The sequence below is a fragment of the Heteronotia binoei genome, chromosome 14 (assembly GCF_032191835.1).
Source record: "Heteronotia binoei isolate CCM8104 ecotype False Entrance Well chromosome 14, APGP_CSIRO_Hbin_v1, whole genome shotgun sequence".
Classification (NCBI taxonomy): domain Eukaryota; kingdom Metazoa; phylum Chordata; class Lepidosauria; order Squamata; family Gekkonidae; genus Heteronotia; species Heteronotia binoei.
In genome coordinates this window covers 35,902,468-35,922,310 of record NC_083236.1, presented here as the reverse complement: position 1 = coordinate 35,922,310, position 19,843 = coordinate 35,902,468, and the positions used below count along the sequence as shown (strand labels likewise).

General features: G+C 43.7%; 1 protein-coding gene across 1 annotated transcript in view; it reads left to right on the top strand.

Annotated features, from left to right (window-relative positions):
• Positions 1 to 19,843, top strand: part of CDYL2 (chromodomain Y like 2) — a 119,242-nt gene that overhangs the window by 76,393 nt on the left and 23,006 nt on the right. The window contains exon 3 of the mRNA XM_060253667.1: positions 15,199 to 15,416. Within this exon, the coding sequence (XP_060109650.1) occupies positions 15,199 to 15,416 (218 nt within the window). The remainder of the gene's footprint in view (positions 1 to 15,198; positions 15,417 to 19,843) is intronic.

The following is a 19,843-nucleotide window of genomic DNA, read 5'->3' as shown; positions in this document are numbered from 1 at the left end:
TAATGCTGAAGCCACAAATCACTGGATATTACATCTATTTGTCTTTTACTATATAGAATCTATTTAGTATCTATGGTATCTGTTTACTGAATATTATTGCAATTTGCCTCATGGATTTGCCTGCCTGGACAGGAAAATCTAGGACATCATAATGTCCAGTGATATACAGATGCTCCCTAAATCCTTTTTGCCTTATAGGTAGGGGGTGGGGTTGTGGCTCAGTGGCAGAGCGTCTGCTTTGCATTAAGAAGATCTAAGGTTCAGCCCTGGCATCTCCGATGGAAAAAGACCAGGTAGACGGTGATGTGAAAGACATCTCCCTAAGACCCTGGAAAGCTGCTTCCAGTCAAAGTAGACAAGACTGACCTTGATAGACCAGTGGTTTGACTCAGTACAAGGCAGGCTCATAAGAAGAGCCCTGCTGGATCAGACCAATAGTTCATCTAGTCCAGCATCCTGCCTTACACAGTGGCCAACCAGTTCATCTGGACAACAAACAACAGGGCATAAAGGGAGAGGCCTTCCCCTGATGTTGCCTCCTGACTTTGGGATTCAGAGGCTAATGTGGAGAGCCTCCTCAGTCACCATAGCTAGAAGCCACTGACAGACATCCTCCAAGAATCTGTCTAATCCCTTTTAAAGCTGTTTATTCCCATAGCCATTACTACATCCTCTGGTAACAAATTCCTAATTTTAATCATTCTCTGTGCAAAGTAGTATCAAGATTTTCTGCCATCTTCCCATCTTTCTTCAGCAATCCTTTATTCCTTTGTCATCCAAAAGCCCCACTGCTTCTCTGGATGGTTTCCTGATCTGGATATATTTTTTAAAAAATGTTCATTATTTGTCATAATGTTTTTTGCAACCCACTCCTCAAAATCTCTTTTTGCATGCCTAATTGCTGACTTAAATTTCTTTTGCCTAATTACTGACTTACATTTTTTTACCCTTTTGTTCACTTCATTTGGACAGACCTTCCACTTCTTAAAAGAAGCCTCTATATAGTTTCCTTGACTTGCATTGTTAACCATGCAGCCTTCTTTTAGACTTGGCAGTGCCTTTCCTAACCTGTGGAATGCATTCTATTTGGCCTTTAATTACTGTGGTTTTAAATAGCTTTCAAGCCTCCTCTAGGGATTTGACTCTCTTGTGTTTCCCCTTCAGTTTCCTTTTTACTATTTCCCTCATTTTTATAAAGTTCCCTCTTTTGAAAACAAATGTCATAATTTTGGACCATAGGGGTAACATTCCATTTACCTGAATGCTGAACTTAACAGCATTGTGGTCACTGTTCCCAACTAGTATAACAACCTCTACATCTCTCTCCAGGTCTTGAGACCTGCTCAAAACCAAATCCAAGATCACTAGCTTTCTGGTTGGTTCTTTGACCAGCTGTTTCAGTACACAGTCATTTATGGTGTCTAGGAATCTCATTTCTACAGCATGACTCGAGCACATGTTTACCTAATCATTGTCAAAGTAGTTGAAGTCCCCCAGTATAAGATTATCTGCTTCATCTCATTTATTTATTTCTTTGTCTCAAAATCAATCTCAAGTGTTTGATCAGATGGATGATAGTATACTCCCAGGGTCCAGTATTTCCACCCCTATTGCTTCTGGTGGGGAGTTAATTCCCCTGATGTTTTCTAACTTATTTGATTCTAAGCCCTTGCTGTATAACACACCACCTCCCCCAACCCATCCATCCCTGTCCTGCCTATGGAGCGTATACCCAGGAATGACTGTATCCCATAGATTTCCTCTGTTCTACCATGTTTCTGAGATACCTAGGATATCTAAATTGTTGTTAAACACTAAGCAGCCAGCTCCCCCATCTTAGCTCAGAGACTTCTAGCTTTGGCATATAGACATCTATAATGTGTTTCCCTCTCCAGTAATCTTTGTCTCCCATGGCCCTTTAGGTGCCACACACAGCCCTCAGTCACCATCCTACCCTCACTCCCAAGTTCAGTTATGTTGTTGTCAATATTACCCTGAGTGTTTATGCAATCATCCCTTTGTAGTGACTTGTCCCAATCTGAAGGCCTCCCAGCTTCTATTGGCTTTCCCCTCAGGATTAGTTTAAAAACTGCTCTACCACCTTTTTGATATTAAATGCCAGTAGCCTGGTTCTCTTTTGTACAGGTTCAACTTGTCCCAAAACGTTCCCCAGTGCCTAACGGATCTAGCCTCTTGTGTTCATGTGTGTCCTTAATAAGGTTTCATATAAGCAGCCACCATCTAACACCAGGTATACTTGGTTTTTAGGGGATTTTTTGAAGTGTAGCAATTACATTCTCCGGGTGTAAGCCCTGGTTGAACTTTGCCTAGATATACACAAGGAAAAATATACCTTGCTGGTCTTATTCCATACATTACCAGCCTATGATATGGTTGTTCATAGGGTGTTGGTAATTTACAAGATAATTTACAAGAGACAGTTGAAAGCCAAATCAAGTCATTCCAGTTATGCTTAACAGGTAGATCCCAAAGGAAAATCAGGAGTGATTTTTCACTGTCTGTTCAGGCTTTTCTGTTTATTTAATGCTGCCTGTTGAGGATGGAAAGATATTTGGAGAGATTTGCTATCAGTATGCAAAAATACCCAATGTGATTGCTCTCTGTATTTCAAGTTTATGGGCTCTATTGAGTTTCAGTAGGGGCAAGTGCAGTTGAGCTCAGTAAATCAGAATTATGAAAAAAACACAATTGAATATGATCAGTAAGCATACATATTGGTGATGTTTCACCAGTAAATATTTGTTTCCTGTGTCATATAGCAAGTTGAATGTGTTCCCAAAGGATGTCGCTTCAGAATGCAAAGGGAGAGTGTTAGAATGCCTCCTTAGGGCAAGAATCCTTACATATACAAAACTAGCCTGTCAGGGAAACGTCTGTGCTAGAACCTTTTCCACTGATATCCCAGTTTTCCATATTCTGAGAATTTGATGAGTGAGCATTTGGTCTTGCAGTCCCCTACCTGTAACTGTTAATGGTACAGCCTGTATGGAGCTGTCTCCATGCTGGATGCATTTCTCCCATTAAGCACAGCCTCCTACTCTCTCTTAAGACCTAGCACAGTGTAATGGAGAGAGTGCTAGACTTGGACATCAGCACCAGAGGTGAGCTTGGTTGGGCTTAGAATGAGGACCAATCCAATCAACTGTATTGGTGGCAGAGAGTGCCGTCAAGTCACAGCTGATTTATGGTGATCCCATGGGGTTTTCAAGGCAAGAGATGTTCAGAGGTGGTTTGCCATTGCCTGCCTCCATGTCACAGCCCTGGTATTCCTTGGAGGTTTCCCATCCAAATGCTAGTCAGAGCTGACTCTGCTTAGCATCCATTTCCTCCAGGGGAACTGATCTCTGTAGTCTGGAGTTGTAATTCCTGGGGATCCCCAGTTCCCACCTGGAGGCTGGCATTTCTACCTTGGCCCCAAGTATCTAGTTTCCCCATGGTGCAGAGTGGTAAGCTGCAGTACTGCAGTCCAAGCTCTGCTCATGACCTGAGTCCAACCCTGGCGGAAGCTAGGTTCAAGTAGCAGGCTCAAAGCTGACTCAGCCTTCCATCCTTCTGAGGTTGGTAAAATGAGTACCCAGCTTGCTGGAGTAAAGTGTAGATGACTGGGGAAGGCAATGGCAAACCATCCCATAACAAAAAGCCTGCTAAGAAATGATGTGACGTCACCCCACAGGTCAGTAACGACTCGGTGCTTGCACAGGAGACCAATGCTCCCTCTAAGCTGTGGAGTGATATGAGCAAAAATTCTACTTTGTGAGCTACTGGCTTTAAAGTTGTGAGCAAATGCTTTGCTACTGCATAAATTAGTTTGCTCTGGGGCCATCCTCCCTAAGCTAAGTCAAAAATGTGTGAGCTGAGGGCTAAAAAACTATGAGCTAGCTCACACTAATCAGCTTAGAGGGAACACTGCAGGGGACTACCTTTATCTTTTTATCTAGTTTCCCAGAGTTGGAAAGGTCTGATAGGCAGGAATGGATCAAGAAATGGACCACAGTACCTTCCACTGGCAACTCACTGGAGCCAATCTATTGTTTTATGGTACTCCTTGCAAAGGCCCAACCTGGTATTATTATCCCCATATTGCATAAGAGGCGTGAGACTGACAGAGGGCAGCTTGCCTAAGTGAATTTGTGACCAAGGTGACATTTGAACCCAGAACCTTCTAGATCACAGCTCATTTCTCTCAGCTACTGCACTACAACAGCTCCAGTGTGGCTCTTTTCATCAAACAAAGGTTAAGGCAATTTGTATAGCTACATGGGGAATCCTAAAACAAAGCATCAAAGTAGCTGGATATTTCTGGATGGCTCTGAGCAATCAGACGAACCCTTGAGAATTTTCTTTAGATGTTAACGTACTCTGCTGTTCACACTCCCACTTCGTTCCCTTCCCTCCTGCTTTGTTTTCATGCCTCAGGAGCAGCAAAACCGAATCTGGCTTTTGATCCCCACATTCCTCGTCCCTGGGCTCACTTCCTCGATGATTTCTTTGCCTGCCAGGTCAGGATTCCAACTACTATTGCTTTGTAGTGGCCAAGAGACACACACAGATGCCGCAGCCAAGCTGGCAAAGAGAGATGAGGCAACCAGCTTGAAATAGGGGAAGTAGAGAAGCAGCAAAGAGGAGGAACCTGTGGCTGGGCCAGAGAAGAGCTGGCTAGACTAGTGGTTAAACACCGTGTTTATAAAACTTTTGGACTGGAGGTGTCTGAAAAACCTAAGAGCTTGTCAGAAGGCAAATGAAGGGCATGACAGTTCCTGCAAAAGGGCTCTATGCTGCCTGTGTAGCTAACCTTTGTTTTTGATAAGGATTATATGTTGCTTTACAATAATAATAATAAGAGCTACAACACAAGATGGAAGTTAGAGTTATCACACAGGGCTTTTTTGTAGCAGGAACTCCTTTGCATATTAGGCCACACCCCATGATGTAGTCAATCCTCCAAGAGCTTACAGGGCTCTCAGTGCAGGGCCTACTGTAAGCTCCAGGAGGATTGGCTACATCAGGCCTAATATGCAAAGGAGTTGCTGCTACAAAAGAAGCCCTGGCTGTCAGCCTCCAGGTTAGACTTGGAGGTCTCCCAGAATTGTGCCAGGATTCAGCCCATAGGGTTGCCATATCACCCCTGGCAACTGGCAGGGGATGAGGAGGTAGGTCTCCCAGATCTAGGTTAGGAAACTCCTGGAAGTTTGGGGATGGAGCCTGGAGAGAACAGGGACCTCAGTGGGGTTCAATGCCAGAGAGTCCAACTTCTAAGCATCCATTTTCTCCAACGAAACTGATCTCTGTAGTTTGGAGACGAGCTGTGATTCCATGGGATCTCTAGGTCCCACCTGGAGGCTGGCATCCCAGTGCCTCCAGCAAGGCATTTCTCACAAGTTCTGTTGTGAAGGTTGAAAGCCTTCTTTGCAAAACTACAGTTCCCAGGGTTTCTTGGGGAGAAGCAACAAAAATTAAACCAGCATTCCCAACATCCTCTGTGGCCAGTGTTTGCCAGCCTGTCCAGTCAAGCTGGAAATTCTTCTTTAATTTGAGCTGCCTGCTTACATTTAGCCTGCTCAGTTTATCAGTCACCAGATGTCAAAAGTTCCCTTCACTCTCTGGGCCCATGTTGGCCAGACCCTTGATAACATACAGAACATCTGTTGAGGTTTCTCTGGGTCCTGGTGGTGTCCCGTCACCTTCCAAAGACATTGGTGTTTGTCTGTTATCACACTGCTGTCTGCTTCTTTCATGATACCGTCATTGAGAGTGATCGTTGTGTCAAGTTGCTTGACACAAAAATAATCCCTTCCATTGTCCTCTTTTTCTTTCCCTTGATCTAAGTTTCTCTGCCATCTGCTGAAGAATTCTAGTTTCACATTTTGCAGTACGCTGTTCCTTTCTTTTACTTTTCTATTCCAGGGATGATCTGTAATCGCAATGCTAGTTTCAAGTCCCAAGTAAGTTCATATTTGTTACTATTGCTTTTGGGAATACGGTTGATATACTTTTGCTGCAAATATTCCCTTTACTAGATGATACTTTTAGGCTGAACAAATTGTTGTGGGTTTTTTTTAGTATCCCACAGAGGGTTTAAGATTCAGGGCAGGAACCACAGCTCAGAAAACTATTTTGTAGCTGGATTTTGCTTGTATTTTGGGTCATTTCTTCTTCGTGCAACTGTGAAGCCCTGGGCGGCCATTAGAGGATCAGATTTGTTACAAAGGGTTATGGCTATTTTGCCACTTTATTTCAATATATTATTTTTTAAAAATGTCTGTTCCACTGTCTCCTGTTTACAACTGTCAGAGATTGCTTGCCAAAGATATTGAAAGGCATTTTTTTTAAAAAATGAAAGATTTAGTCAGCCATTAGAGGTTTTACTGCAGAAATAAAACCATCGGTCTCGAAAAGGTCCTAGAAAAATGAGTCATTAAACAAGCCCTGCTGAAGAGCCCCTAGCAGTCAATTCCAGAGGACCATGAGAATTTGCCAGTGTAGATACCCTATGAGGGAGGAAGAAAATAAGTGGGTACAGAGACAGCCAATACATGATTTCAAAGCAACAGCAGTTCTCCAAAATAAAATAAAAAAATTAGAAAACATTTCCTTAAAGTTCTTCAAGGCTGGTTTTTGGCAGCTACCAGTATTCCATTTTCTAGCTGATCGGGTGGTCACATTCTAATAGTGTCTCTCTTTATAGCCTCTCGTCATAGAACCAGGGAGAATATGTCTCAGATTGCACTCAGGCCAGTAGTCATAACCTGTGTGCCTCAACAAGGTACCTTGCCTTTTGATCAGCATTTATTGTTGGCATCCAAGCCATGAAATGAGACTGTGTGTGGTCCATAACTGTATGAAAGTAGCAACCTGCTTATCAAAATTGATGGGACAGGAAACAGAGAAAGTATCAGTCCAACAGCTGATGCATATATCAGTTGCTTGATTTTCCTAAAGAGTATCTTTGTGAGTTTCATCCTAGCTTCTTTTAATGAGGAAACTAGACATAAGGCTCTTACACATTCTCATTTTACTAGCTGCTAAATTCCGGTTTGGGGGGGGGGGTTCCTGTTTTGCACATAATTTGCTCCCTCTAGTGGTCAATTCAATATCAAACCACTTTATTTCCAGTTTATCTCTCTGCAGTTTAAATCTGCAGAGAGATATGGTTTTGTTTTATATCAAATTGACTGCTAAAAGGAGCAAACCACGTGCAGAATGGTGGGCAGGAGTAAAGAAAAATAAAAAGGAACTTTACAGCCAGTAAAATGAGAATTTATTTATTAAATTTATTCATTAAAATATTTATATCCCTCCTTTCCTGATGGCTCAAGGGTGGCTAGGCAGCCTCCTGCTGTTTTGGAAACTACAAAATACTCCCTGCTGAAGGGATGTTTGAGTTGAGGCCATTGCATTGGTATGGTAAGGTAATAAACTGTTTCTTCCATTCGGGGTGGAATTCTAGCAGGAGTGCCTTTGCATATTAGGCCACACCCCCTTGATGTAGCCAATCCTCAAAGAGCTTACAAAAAAGAGCCTTGTAAGCTCTTGGAGGATTGGCTACATCAGGGGAGTGTGGCCTAATATGCAAAAGAGCTCCTGCTGGAATTCCACCCTTGCTTCCATTCCACCTTCCAGTCAGTCACACAAATTGGGAGCTTCTATTTACCCCCATGAAAACATAGAGGCATCCTGTATGATTTTCCTCAGGGTGAGTTTAAATGTCAGGTCTTGTGAGGAAAGGGACAACTGAAATCACAAAAATGGCAAAAAAAAGAGAAATTTTTTTGTTGTCCATGTTATAGGCTTGATATGAATCTCTGTTTATGGGATCTCCTCCAATCAAATCTATCTTAGCCCTATTATATGTAAAAGTTTTAAACTCAAAAAAAGCTTTCCTCTTCCCTTGCACTCCAAACCAGGAAAGGCTGCACCTGTTGAATTTGCGCATCTTCTGTGCAGCTGTTAAAGGGTCAAAGGAAACATAGCAAACATACGGCAAGACAATTTCAGTGACATCAAATTATCCTCCCTCCACCCAGTGCGTAAAGCTATCCAAGTTATAGCCGGCATAATGTGATGCAACTGATTTGTTTGCTTCTGTTGGTCATTTCATGAGATCCAAATAGCCCGTGCAATTTCAGCTGCTGTTAGATTAGGCAGATTTATTCTAAATGCATAAAACAGCCAAGTGTGGAGTGCCTAATTGTCCATTCTGGTGTCTCTATCTTCTGCTTTTGCTTTTCTCAAGTGCCGTGACAGATCTCCTGTGGGCTTGCCATTAGTTGAATCTCTCTCCTCTCATGCATCTCCTTTTGCTTGGCTTGGCTAACTGCTGTGAGGTTAAGATCTTCTCTTGTCACCCCTTCAACTTGCCCACTAGGTCCTCTCCTTGAACAAATAAGGAAATAACAATGAACGAGAGTAGCCTGAATGTCTAGTGTGTACTGTTGTCGTGTTTGATTCCCCTGAAGGCTTAATCCCTCTTTGTCCTCTTCTCTGACCATCTGTACTTCCAACAGCTGTCACTTCTTCTTTGATACTGTGTAGATTGTTGGTGTGGTACCCTGAATTCCGCCTTCATCTGTTTCCTGATCTTCTGGAGTTCTTCAAGCTTTTCTGTAACTGAGTTACTTCATGCTTGCTTAGACTTCATTGTACACTAAGAAAGATGCCCATATTGGGCCAGTAGAAGCCACCATTATTCTTGTGTTAATCCTAAAATCATTTTTTTTTTCTGTGCTCATTATGGTGCACTAACAGTCCTTTGATTGTAGAATATACCCACAGAATTAGAGTGAGAGAGCAAGGAAGACTGCACCTATAGGCTGTGATCACATGTGCTAAATAATGCACTTTCAATCTGCTTTCAATGCACTTTAAAGCTGGATTTTGCCAGTTCACACAGTAAAATCCAGTTGAAAAGTGCATTGGAAGTGGATTGAAACTGCATTATTTAGCATGTGTGATTTCAGCCCTTGTCACCCTAACGATCTTCCCATTATGAAATAACAGCCTCGCGTTAGGGTGAGGCCATCTCTGATTGCCCCACAGAGAGCAGGAAACCCTTCCCCCACCACCACCACCAACAGTCAGAGATGCTTAGTTCTGAAGTGGGAACTCTCTTGGTTGGTGTTCTGCATTCTGTTTTGATGTGACCCCTCTAACTTAGTGACAAGAATCTGAGGATAAAGAATTAGCATAAAATTGAGCCAAAGAATAAAGGTGGCATTAAAAAATGTTTAAAATAAATATTTTCCCATTTGGGTGGAAAGGTAGCAAATAAATGAGAGGTAGATAGATAGATGGCAGAGAGACAGAGACAGACAGATGATAATGACGATGATGAAGGATAGATAGATAGATAGATAGATAGATAGATAGATAGATAGATAGATAGATAGATAGAAGGCTCCTATAAAAGAACCCTCAGAGTAGTAGGACAGATTGCTCAGGAGGAAGAAAAGTGTTGTGCCTTCTCTTTTCAGTTCTTTCAGGTGCCAGTTCAGTCCCTGCCAACTCCATTTAAAAACAGATAGCCAGATAGGAAAAGGCTTCTGCTTGGAACTCTATATTGCTGCCACCTGCCAAAGCAGACAGTTCTAAGTTATCCAGACCATGGTCTGAAAGACAAACCTGTTTGCTAACTTAATGTGTTCCTGTTGGCCTCGGTTGCTCTTCTCCTTCTCTTCCTTCACATCCACTCCTTATTTGGGAATCCTTGATATGAGTAGAAATGCCTAATGACCCAGATCGATGGGGCACCCCCTGCCTACAAGGCAGGGCCCGTCATTCTGTTAACAAAATTTTAGTTAATTAATTGTATGATCATCAGTTAAGTTAAATTTCCATATGAGTCACACAACAGTGCCAAAGAAAGGTGTATTGTTTCTTCTGCCTTAGATGTGACAATGTGCAAAGAAAAATGCAAAGAATTCTCCCCACACTATCCATGATGCATCAAAGACCTTGGTGGCAGAAAGTACCATCAAGTTGCAGCCAACTCACAGCGACCCCATAGGCTTCTCAAGGCAAGAGGTGAACAGAGGTGGTTTGCCATTGCCTGCCTCTGGACTGCAACCCTGCTCTTTCTCAAAGACTGAAGTACTCACAATGTATCTGCGTACAGAGCTAACAAACATACAAAGGGAGCCAGGAGCAAGTGCACAGCCCTGCCACGTGCATTTCCCAGTATGCCCACAGTGCCTATAACATGCACAGACTGTACACATGTGGGCGTGTGCCCAGACATGGTGAACATACATAGGACAGGAACAAGAACAGCACATTCAGTTGTAGGTGGGAAGCATGACCAGCAAGCTCATTCCTGCTCCCGCTCTTCACAAGTTAGCCCAGTAAACAGGCAAGTCATGGCTATGGGGTGTTCCTCTTTTGGTATTACAGTAGGGATCTGTCTCATAGGATTATTGTGAGGTTGAAGCGGAATGCCCAGGAATGCAGTTCCAGACTTGGCATCAGAGGGTGCGACCTAATATGCAAATGAGTTCCTGCTGGGCTTTTTCTACAAAAAAAGAGCCCTGGAGAACCATATGGGCTGCTCAGAGCTTCTTGGCAAAAGGGCAGAATTAAAACACGCTAGACAGGTAGTTCAGTAGTTTTCAGAATGTGTTTCAGGGAACAATACAAGTTCCCTAGAAATATATAAAGAGTTCCTCAGGGATAAGATACAAAGGCATCTGGGTGGTCACTGGGGGAAATCAGTATGGTTGTCTTCTAGACCAGTGGCCCCCAACCTTTTTGGCCCCAGGGACCAGCCCCAGGGTCGACCCGCCCACCGCGGCCCCAGGGCCAGCAGGGTGGGGGCACCAAATTCGGCCTCCCCCTGCAGCGCCTTCTCCCCCCGTGGCACCTCCTCCTCCCTCTGTTTGCACAAGTTTAAGGCCAGAAAGGGGCGGTGAAGCGCCTCCCCAGCTCTTCAAATGCGGACCTCCCTGCCGATCAGCTGGGGAAACCGTGGCAGCAGTGCAGGTGACCCACTGAAAAAGGCACGCTGCACTTGCCTCCTCCCCACTTCCATCATGGGCGTGGGGAGGAACTGGGGAGGAGGCAAGGGCAGCATGGCTTTTTCAGCAGGTCGCTTGCGCTGCTGCCGCAGTTTCCCCCACCAATTGGCAGGGGGTCAGCCTTTAAAGAGCCGGGGAGGCATTTCACCACCCCTTTCCTGACCTTAAACTTGTGCAAACAAAGAGAGGAGGAGGCACCGCGAGGAAGGGGGCTGGTGAGGCTGTGCAGTGCCACAGGGGGGCAATGGGGCTGTGCGGCCTGATTGCTAACAGGCCCAGTCTGTGGACCGGGGGTTGAGGACCCCTGTTCTAGACCAGTGTCCTTCAGCTTTTCCAAGACTAAGACCTACTGAGCATGGGACCTACTAAGCTGCAAGTACTTAGCAGGAAGTTGCATGACATCAGAGTGACAGGAAGAAGGGGAGCCAGTTTTATGCAGTTTCTGAGTTAAAATCAATGAGTTTAGACAGGAATGGCTCTGTATAGGATTGCATTTAAGACTGCCAACTCTGGATTGGGAAATTCCTGGATATTTGGGGGTAGAGTTGCTAGTGGGTTTATTATTATTATTTAATTCAACCCGTTGGTTCTGGTCGGACCTTCTGGGGCAACAGAAAACAATTCTGCACCATGCTGTATACGATTGCATTGCAAGAGAGCCAGGGAGCACAAACACAAGCTGAAGACCAGGAAGTGTGCCTTAACAAGTAACAAGAGCCAGAGTCCCAGACGAATCCTCTCTGTTGTTGACTCTCCTTGCTTCACCATCCTGGTGCTCTTCTCAGCATGTGTGAAAACAGAGGCAGGAGCCTTTGTTTTCTAGAGCATCTAGAAGTGGGTCTTTCCAAAAGGCAACCAAAAATAAGAGTCAACTCTACATGTGTTCTAATCCTGCAGATGGGGGGGACCCACCAAAGAGACCTAAGTTATGGGTTGAAGAAGACCAGAGTTCTAGAGTTTACTGTCATATCATAAAGGGCAACAGTAAGGCCCAGCAAGACTGACCAGTGGCCTGGGTGGTGTGTGGGTGCACCCTAAGACATCTCTTCAGCATCCTCTTCCCATGAGTCCCCTGGGAGAGATGTCAAGGTCAAAAGCATTCATGGAAAGTCATTCAAAAGTAGATCCAGAAAGCCTTTAAGAAGCAAAGTATCTTGGGCCGGGTGGGGGGGGGGAGTAAAATGTCTGAATCACTCCATGTTGTTCTATTACCGAGTTGGTTTTCAGTTTGGAGGTAAGCTCATTGTTCTCAAATGGTTATGCGTCATAGTGCACAAATGATGCTATATGAGCTAATAAATCACGCATTACTATTTTTCCACTTGTGGGGTGGAGGAATAATGAAATTCATTAAGAGCTTCAAAATGGGATCCTGTAAACTGAAGCCCAATTTAAGGGCTTTTGTGCAGGATTAATAATCACCATTCATAATCGTTATTTCACAGACTAGATCTAGTCAAACTGCATTAAACATGTTGCAGATGTGACTCATGAGGAAAATTAATTAAGGACTGCTTGGGAAAAATGGTAATAAAAATACAAATATAAATAACTTGCCTGCCCGGGCACTTTAAATATTTAAAATAACTCTGTATTGTAGCAATAAACAAAAGCACCAAAAAAGGCAGTGGGCGTCATATAGATTTCTGGAAAGTCTTTAATAAGCAGTTGGATTCGTGGTCCAGTCACAGATGGTATTGAGTTCTTCCTTCCATTTGCCTCAGAAGGATGTAATCCAGACCTTCCTGAGTTAATTGAAAGACTTCTGTGGGTCTTTGGTTACTCCCAGAGAGACTAATTTGCTTTCAATTCCCATGATAATGCACTGATGTTTTAACTAAGTGAAGGTAGAACTGGTATACAAAATGCATCTTTTGCTTTCTTATTTATTTATTGCTTATGTCTATTTATATCCTGCTTTTCTTCCCAGTGGGAATCCAAAAGCAGCTTACCACAGCAGTCTCCCCTTCTCCACCTTATCCCCTCAACAGCAATCCTGTGATTGTGACCGAGGGGCACACTCCCTTAGACTAACTCGTGTGCCAGGGCCAAGGGAACTCCCGTAAGTCTCAGCAAGGCAGGCAGGCTATAAATGAAACAAAAATAAAATAAATGGCAAAACAGGGATTTGAACCTGGCGTTTCTCAGCCCTAGCCTGACAAGCTAACCATTGTACTACTCTGGCTTTCCTGTGGGAATCATGGCAAGTTAGCCAAAGCCCAAATCAGTTTTATTTGTTTGTTCATTTTGGTTTCTAATGGTTGCCATATTCCTGGATATTTGAGGGGTGAAACCTAGGGTGGGTGGAGTTTGTAGAGGGGAGGTGCTGAGATTAGGCATAATGTCATAAAGTTGACCTTTCAAAGCAGCCATTTTCTCTGGGGAAACTGATCTGTTATCTGGAGATCACTTGTAATTACAGGAGCTCTCCAGGCGCTACCGGTAGACTAGCAACCATACATTTTCAATATAAAAATCGTCAGTGAACAAAGCTTCCAGCTAAAGTTGCCAGGTCTGATTATCCTGGCAGAGGAGGGTGGGAAAGAGCTGGCCAAGAATGTGGGGGGCAGAGCAATATCGCTACACTTAAAATGGCTGGTGCAGTTGTGCTGGGGATATCACACATCAGTGCTCTAGCATTTTGGCCAAAACACTATGGTTACCATACAGTTTTTGGCCAAAATGCTAGAGCATCAATGTGCAACATCCCCAGCACGATGATGTCATTTCTATATGATGTCATCGTGCTGATCATGTTGACACACAAGAAGTTACATGTCATCATACAGATGTCCAGTGGCAGATTGGAATCCTGAAGGCCAGGGGATCCCCTGGCTAGACTGAGGGATCTCGCAACCCTACTTCCCTACTACCCTACCCTACTTCCAGTTAACACACCCAGTTTTCTTTCACTTTCCATCTCAGTTTGGAGTTTTTATTTTAATAAGTAAGGAATGATACTCAGGTCATGAAAAGAAGGGGCTTTCCTCAATGTTTTTGTAATGGACTCCTGTTACTTTATTATTATTCATGCCAGATATTGGGATAGGGATTGTCAGTTTGAAGAAAATCACCTTCAAACCATAGAGTTTTGCCCCAAAACCAGAACATCACTGCATGACATCCACTATGTGATAATGTCACTTCTGTATGACATTATCACATCAGGAACGTCCTGCGTCATGTGCCTGTTTGGGGGATAGTTTTCCGCAGCTGACCAGCCAGAAAGCGGATGATCCCTTGCCCAGACCTGAGTACTAGGAACCCTATCCAGGAATTGCCAGAAATTCTCTGGTTTTACCACAGAGTTTCTGGTGATTTCTAGAGCTCCCCTTTGTCACTTCTGAATTGTATCCAGAAGTGACATTGGTGACTTTGCTCCTTTGTTTTTCTTCCACTGCTGCTCCAAGTGGCAGGAGAATATTACAAGCCTATTACAGGAGAATAACAAAATGGCTGCCATGGGAGCTGTGTCTGATTCCAAAATGTTGTGAGGTTCCACAAAATGCTAAGCAACTTCAAGTCAAGTATCCTTCTCTGATGTTAGCCGATGGGTGCTTCTTTCAGATACAAAGATAATGCCTCCTGGGGGCTTCTGGAGCATCTCCTGCCCCAGTGAAGTGGAAGAAAGCTGGGAGTAGCTCTTAGCTTTGAGTAAGAAGAAAGCAGATGGTAGGCTACATGTCAATGGGTACCATGCCATCACATAGGGATCATTGGTCAACTCTGACCTGCTGACTTTTTCTGCTACCTGAACTTACCAGAGAATAAACTTAACATTTTCTACATGCAACTCATATAGGCTACCAACAAACCACAGCACCTCCCCAAAAGAAAGATGTTGCAATCTTTACCACATTCTGAATGACTCCATCATACAGAGGCAGTACATCAGTTTCTGGGAAGCATGGTTGGGAGGATGCTGTTGCAGTCTTCCTGCTCATGGGCTTCCTAGAAGGAACTATGTCAACCATTGTGGAAACGGAATATTGGATTAGATGAGCCTTTGGTTTGATCCAGCATGGCTCTTCTTATTTTCTTAAGTAGTTCAGCCACACTCTAAGGACACTGACTAAACCTGCACTTGATCAAAGACACCAATGCTTGTCTCTTTGGAAGAAATTTATAGCCATAATGACATGTGTCCCTTTTGGCTCTTTGCATTTGAAAGGTTCTTCCCTGGCTAATGGAGGCCTGAATCTTCATAGCACTGTGAAAAGGAAACTGGAAGGGGAGAAGGATTACGTCTTTGATAAGAGGCTAAGGTACAGCGTGCGTCAAAACGAGAGCAACTGTCGATTCAGAGACATTGTAGTGCGCAAAGAAGACGGATTCACGCACATCCTCCTGTCTAGTCAGACCTCAGATAACAATGCACTGACTCCAGAGGTATGCGGGTGAACCTCAAAGCCAAGGGGAAACACCATGAAAAAATGGGGGCTTGGTGACCATGAGAAATTGAAAGCCAAACTTAACCTGTGTTTATTATTATTCCCTCATGCCAATGAAGACATTCCCTCAATATTCTTTGTCATTAACAACATTTTCCATCAAAAAGTAGAATGGGAGGTTGCAGATCTAGAATTCATTAACAGGTTTGTTTATGTTTCTTAGGGCTTGAACAGCGATTCTAGGTGGTTCTCCCACTAGGAGGCAATTACTTTTTCCTGCCACGTTCAAATGATAGCCTTTTCTTTTTAGCGCTGCATCTTGAGATATATTACATCCTGAAAAATTTATCTTGCCTCTGTTCTCCAGGCTATGATAAATCTAACAGTTTTACCATTAGAAAAAGCAATTGGAAGGAAAGGTTGCCACAATTTTCTTGTTTCATGATGTACATGTGATTGCTCCATGCAGTCCAGATTGCTTAGTACTCCCAACCCACCTGGGATCATGTTTGCATGGTTTGTTTGTTTTTCTGGAATGGTGTAAATTTACAAGGAGAGAGACCAGAATCAAGGGGGAAGATAATTTTTTACTCGGCTTCACATTTACAGGCTCCAATCTGAGCTTCCAACAAGCAGCTTCCCTGATTGGTTATATGCAGGGCTGGAATTCTAGCAGGAGCTCCTTTGTATATTAGGCCACACACCCCTGATGTAGCCAATCCTCCAAGAGCTTAGAAGAAGAAGAAGATTATATTGGATTTATATCCCATCCTCCACTCCGAATCTCAGAGTGGCTCACAATCTCCTTTATCTTTCTCCCCTATAACAGATACCCTGTGAGGTGAGTGGGGCTGAGAGGACTCTCACAGCAGCTGCTCTTTCAAGGACAACCTCTGCCGGAGCTATGGCTGACCCAAGGTCATTCCAGCAGGTGCAAGTGAAGGAGTGGGGAATCAAACCCAGTTCTCCCAGATAGGAGTCCGCACACTTAACCACTACACCAAACCACTACACCAAAAAAAGCCTTGTAAGCTCTTGGAGGATTGACTGCATCAGGGGTGTGTGGCCTAATATGCAAAGGAGCTCTTGCTAGAATTCCACCCCTGGTTATGTGTTTCTACTGAGTGCTATTCTTGCACCTCAGGGACTAAGCTTCAAGAGACAAGGGACAAATGTTTATAAGCTTTAAGTCCCTTGTGACTTTAGTCAAAAATGGTTTGTTATCAGGACACTGTTATCTGTGTCTACCATGAAGGTAAGCCTGTGAAAACTCAGCTTTTAGGTACATATGACTTACATGGGATTGGTCTGCCTGACCACATTAGTTTTCCCAGAGAACTTGAAGAAGAAGACTCATGATGACCCCCATCCACAGGGTATTCCAGGCAAGAGATGAGCAGAGCTGGTTTGCCACTGCCTTCCTCCATGTAGAGCACTAATCTTCTTTGGTGGTCCCCCAGCCAAGTACTAACTGTGGACAATCCTGCTTTGCTTCCAAGTTCTGAAAAACTCCAGTTTAGCTGGGTTATTCAGGTTCCCTGAGAATGAGACAAACCCCATGAATATATATGTTTAATCTCATGTGTATCCTGTCCTTCCAAATACCATGGTCAAATTACTAAGAATTCATAAATAGTTCTATTCCAAGCTTCGAAAGTATGAAAGGTAAGAACATAAGAGAAGCCATGTTGGATCAGGCCAATGGCCCATCCAGTCCAACACTCTGTGTCACACAGTGGCCAATATATGTGTCCAATCAATAAGTCCAATCAATATGCAGTAGTTGCAATTTTATACACTGTGATACAACAATTCAATAAAGTGCTTGTGGAAAAGTCTCTGGTCTTCTTTAACGGTTTAAATATTAGTGCCAAAAATGGGATCTTGGGCAGGACATCTCAGCCCAACTCTGACGTAGCTCTTCTCCATTAAAGATGATCTATGCTTTGCGTGTTCCATGAAAATATTGGTTTGGATCTTGACAGTTGTGGTCTGCTTTTTGTCCCTCCACGTGGACTGCTTTTTGCCCCTCTCAGACTTCTGCACAAACACTTTGTTGGATTGGTGTATCACAGTGTATAAAATTACAAGTATATTGATTGGACTTATCTTTCATACTATTGATGCTTGAAACAGAACTATTTATGAATTCTTAATAATTTGACCATGATCTATTGTTTTTTTATTTCACCGGTTGTTCTGTGGTTCTCTCCACTATATAACTTCTTCCAAATTCTTCTACGTGGCACACATGGTTCTCCACTCCCTCATTTTGCCCTAACACCAATATGCTGAGGTAAATCAGACAAAGAGAATGATATGCCCAAGGTAACCCAGTGAGCTTCATGGTGAAATAGGAATTGTACCTTCATCTCCCTGATCTCATTGTGATCCTCTAAACCAGGGGTGTCAAACTCATTTGTTATGAGGGCTGGCTCTGACATAAATGAGACTTTGTTGAGCCGGGTCATGTCAGGCTGGGCCATATGTGTACCTATTTAAGATTAGGTAGCAGAGATATAAACTCCATAAAGGACACAAGCACAATTAAAGATTTTTTTAAAAAACCCTTAAAACATACTTAAAACATTAGCACTCATTGGTCTTAAAGGTGCTTTCTTTGTATTTCTTCCATGGGATCCAGGGAACTGGGCAAAGGAAGCGCTGGGTCTTTCCTTCCTTCCCCATGGGACCGTGAGAGGGAGGAGCCTCAGCCAATAGAAGGAAGAGAGGCTTGGTTCAGTAGCTCTGCTGTGCAATTGAGAGTCTGGCAAAGCAAGCTCTGCCTCCCTGCCCCCCTTCCTCCCCAAGGGAGGAGCCACAGCCAATGGAAAAAATAGAGGCTTTACTCTGTAGCTCCTGTGTGATTGAGCAAGCCTGACAAAGCAAGCTGTTATGCAGAAGGAAGCAAGAGAGTGGGAGAAGGAAGCAAATGACAGCCAGTTGCTTGGGGGGCTGATAGGAGCCCTCCAGGGCCTGATTTGGCCCCCGGGCCATATGTTTGACACCCCTGCTCTACACTTACTGACTCACATCTGCATAAGCTGAGATGCGGGCAAAGGATGTTTTCACACCTTACTTTACCTTTGTACATACAGCAACCCAAAGACATTGGTAGAGCTCTCTTCTCACTCTCCTTTGTCTTATCCCCCATAGGAGATGGAACAAATAAAGTGTGGAAGGGAATAATTTGAACACCACCTGGGTTGTTCTTCACTGGAAGAGATGTCTCACCTCAAGAGGGAGAAGGTAGCTGAGGTGCAAAAGTAAAGGGGTTTTGAGCATTGAGGCAAAATTGGGAAGACGCTGGTGACAAAATAGGATTGAGACCCCCAGCTCTCAATAGCCTGGGGTTAGTAACCCAAGCTTGCCTATGTCTACAGTTGTCAGACTAATGTAAGCCATGCTACCTGCATGACTCAAATCCTTTTCACATATTGGGAGCCTGCCAACCACATGCAACAGGAATATGCGCTGCCTGCAGTTCTTCCAATACACACAGCTGCCATGTTGCATGAACATGGGCAGTGTACATATTTACCTTGTGCATACAGTCTCACAAACTGACCACAGTATTTTTCAGGGTTTGTGCTCATGCGAACCAAGGCTGTATGATAAATGCATATGTTACCCTTGATCTTAGCTTGAGCTATTGGTCTGTAATTTGACTAATTCTGCCAGTTTGGTGTAGTGGTTAAGTGTGCGGACTCTTATCTGGGAGAACCGGGTTTGATTCCCCACTCCTCCACTTGCACCTGCTAGCATGGCCTTGGGTCAGCCATAGCTCTGGCAGAGGTTGTCCTTGAAAGGGCAGCTGCTGTGAGAGCCCTCTCCAGCCCCACCCACCTCACAGGGTGTCTGTTGTGGGGGAGGAAGGTAAAAGAGATTGTGAGCCGCTCTGAGACTCTTCGGAGCAGAAGGCAGGATATAAATCCAATATCTTCTTCTTCATCTTCTTCTTCTCTGAAATTGAGTGGTTTTAATCGTTTTACTGTTATTTTATGGATTTTAATCGTTTGTTCTTGTTGTACTCTGCCCTAAGCCTGTTTGCGGGGTAGGGTGAGAAAAAAATCAGCTAAATAAAATAAAAATAAATTGTTCACAAATCATGGTGACTGGGCATATTGGGAAGATCATGAATAGTGCACAATCCCATTGTGTGCAGTCCGTAAGCTCTGGGTACACACGATTCTAACATCTGAAAAGATTTTAGGATACACTGCAATCCCATGCAAAATTACTCCAATGTAAACTCATAGAAACCAATGGGCTTGATGTGTAATAATTGTGCATAGGCTCACACTATAACCTAAGACTTTTTCCATGCAGGCATTCATCGGAGTAGAAAACAAACACTTGAAAGGGGAAAGAAACTGGAGGAAGTGCCATTGACTTAGCTGCAGGAGGACCTCTTGATACTTTGCA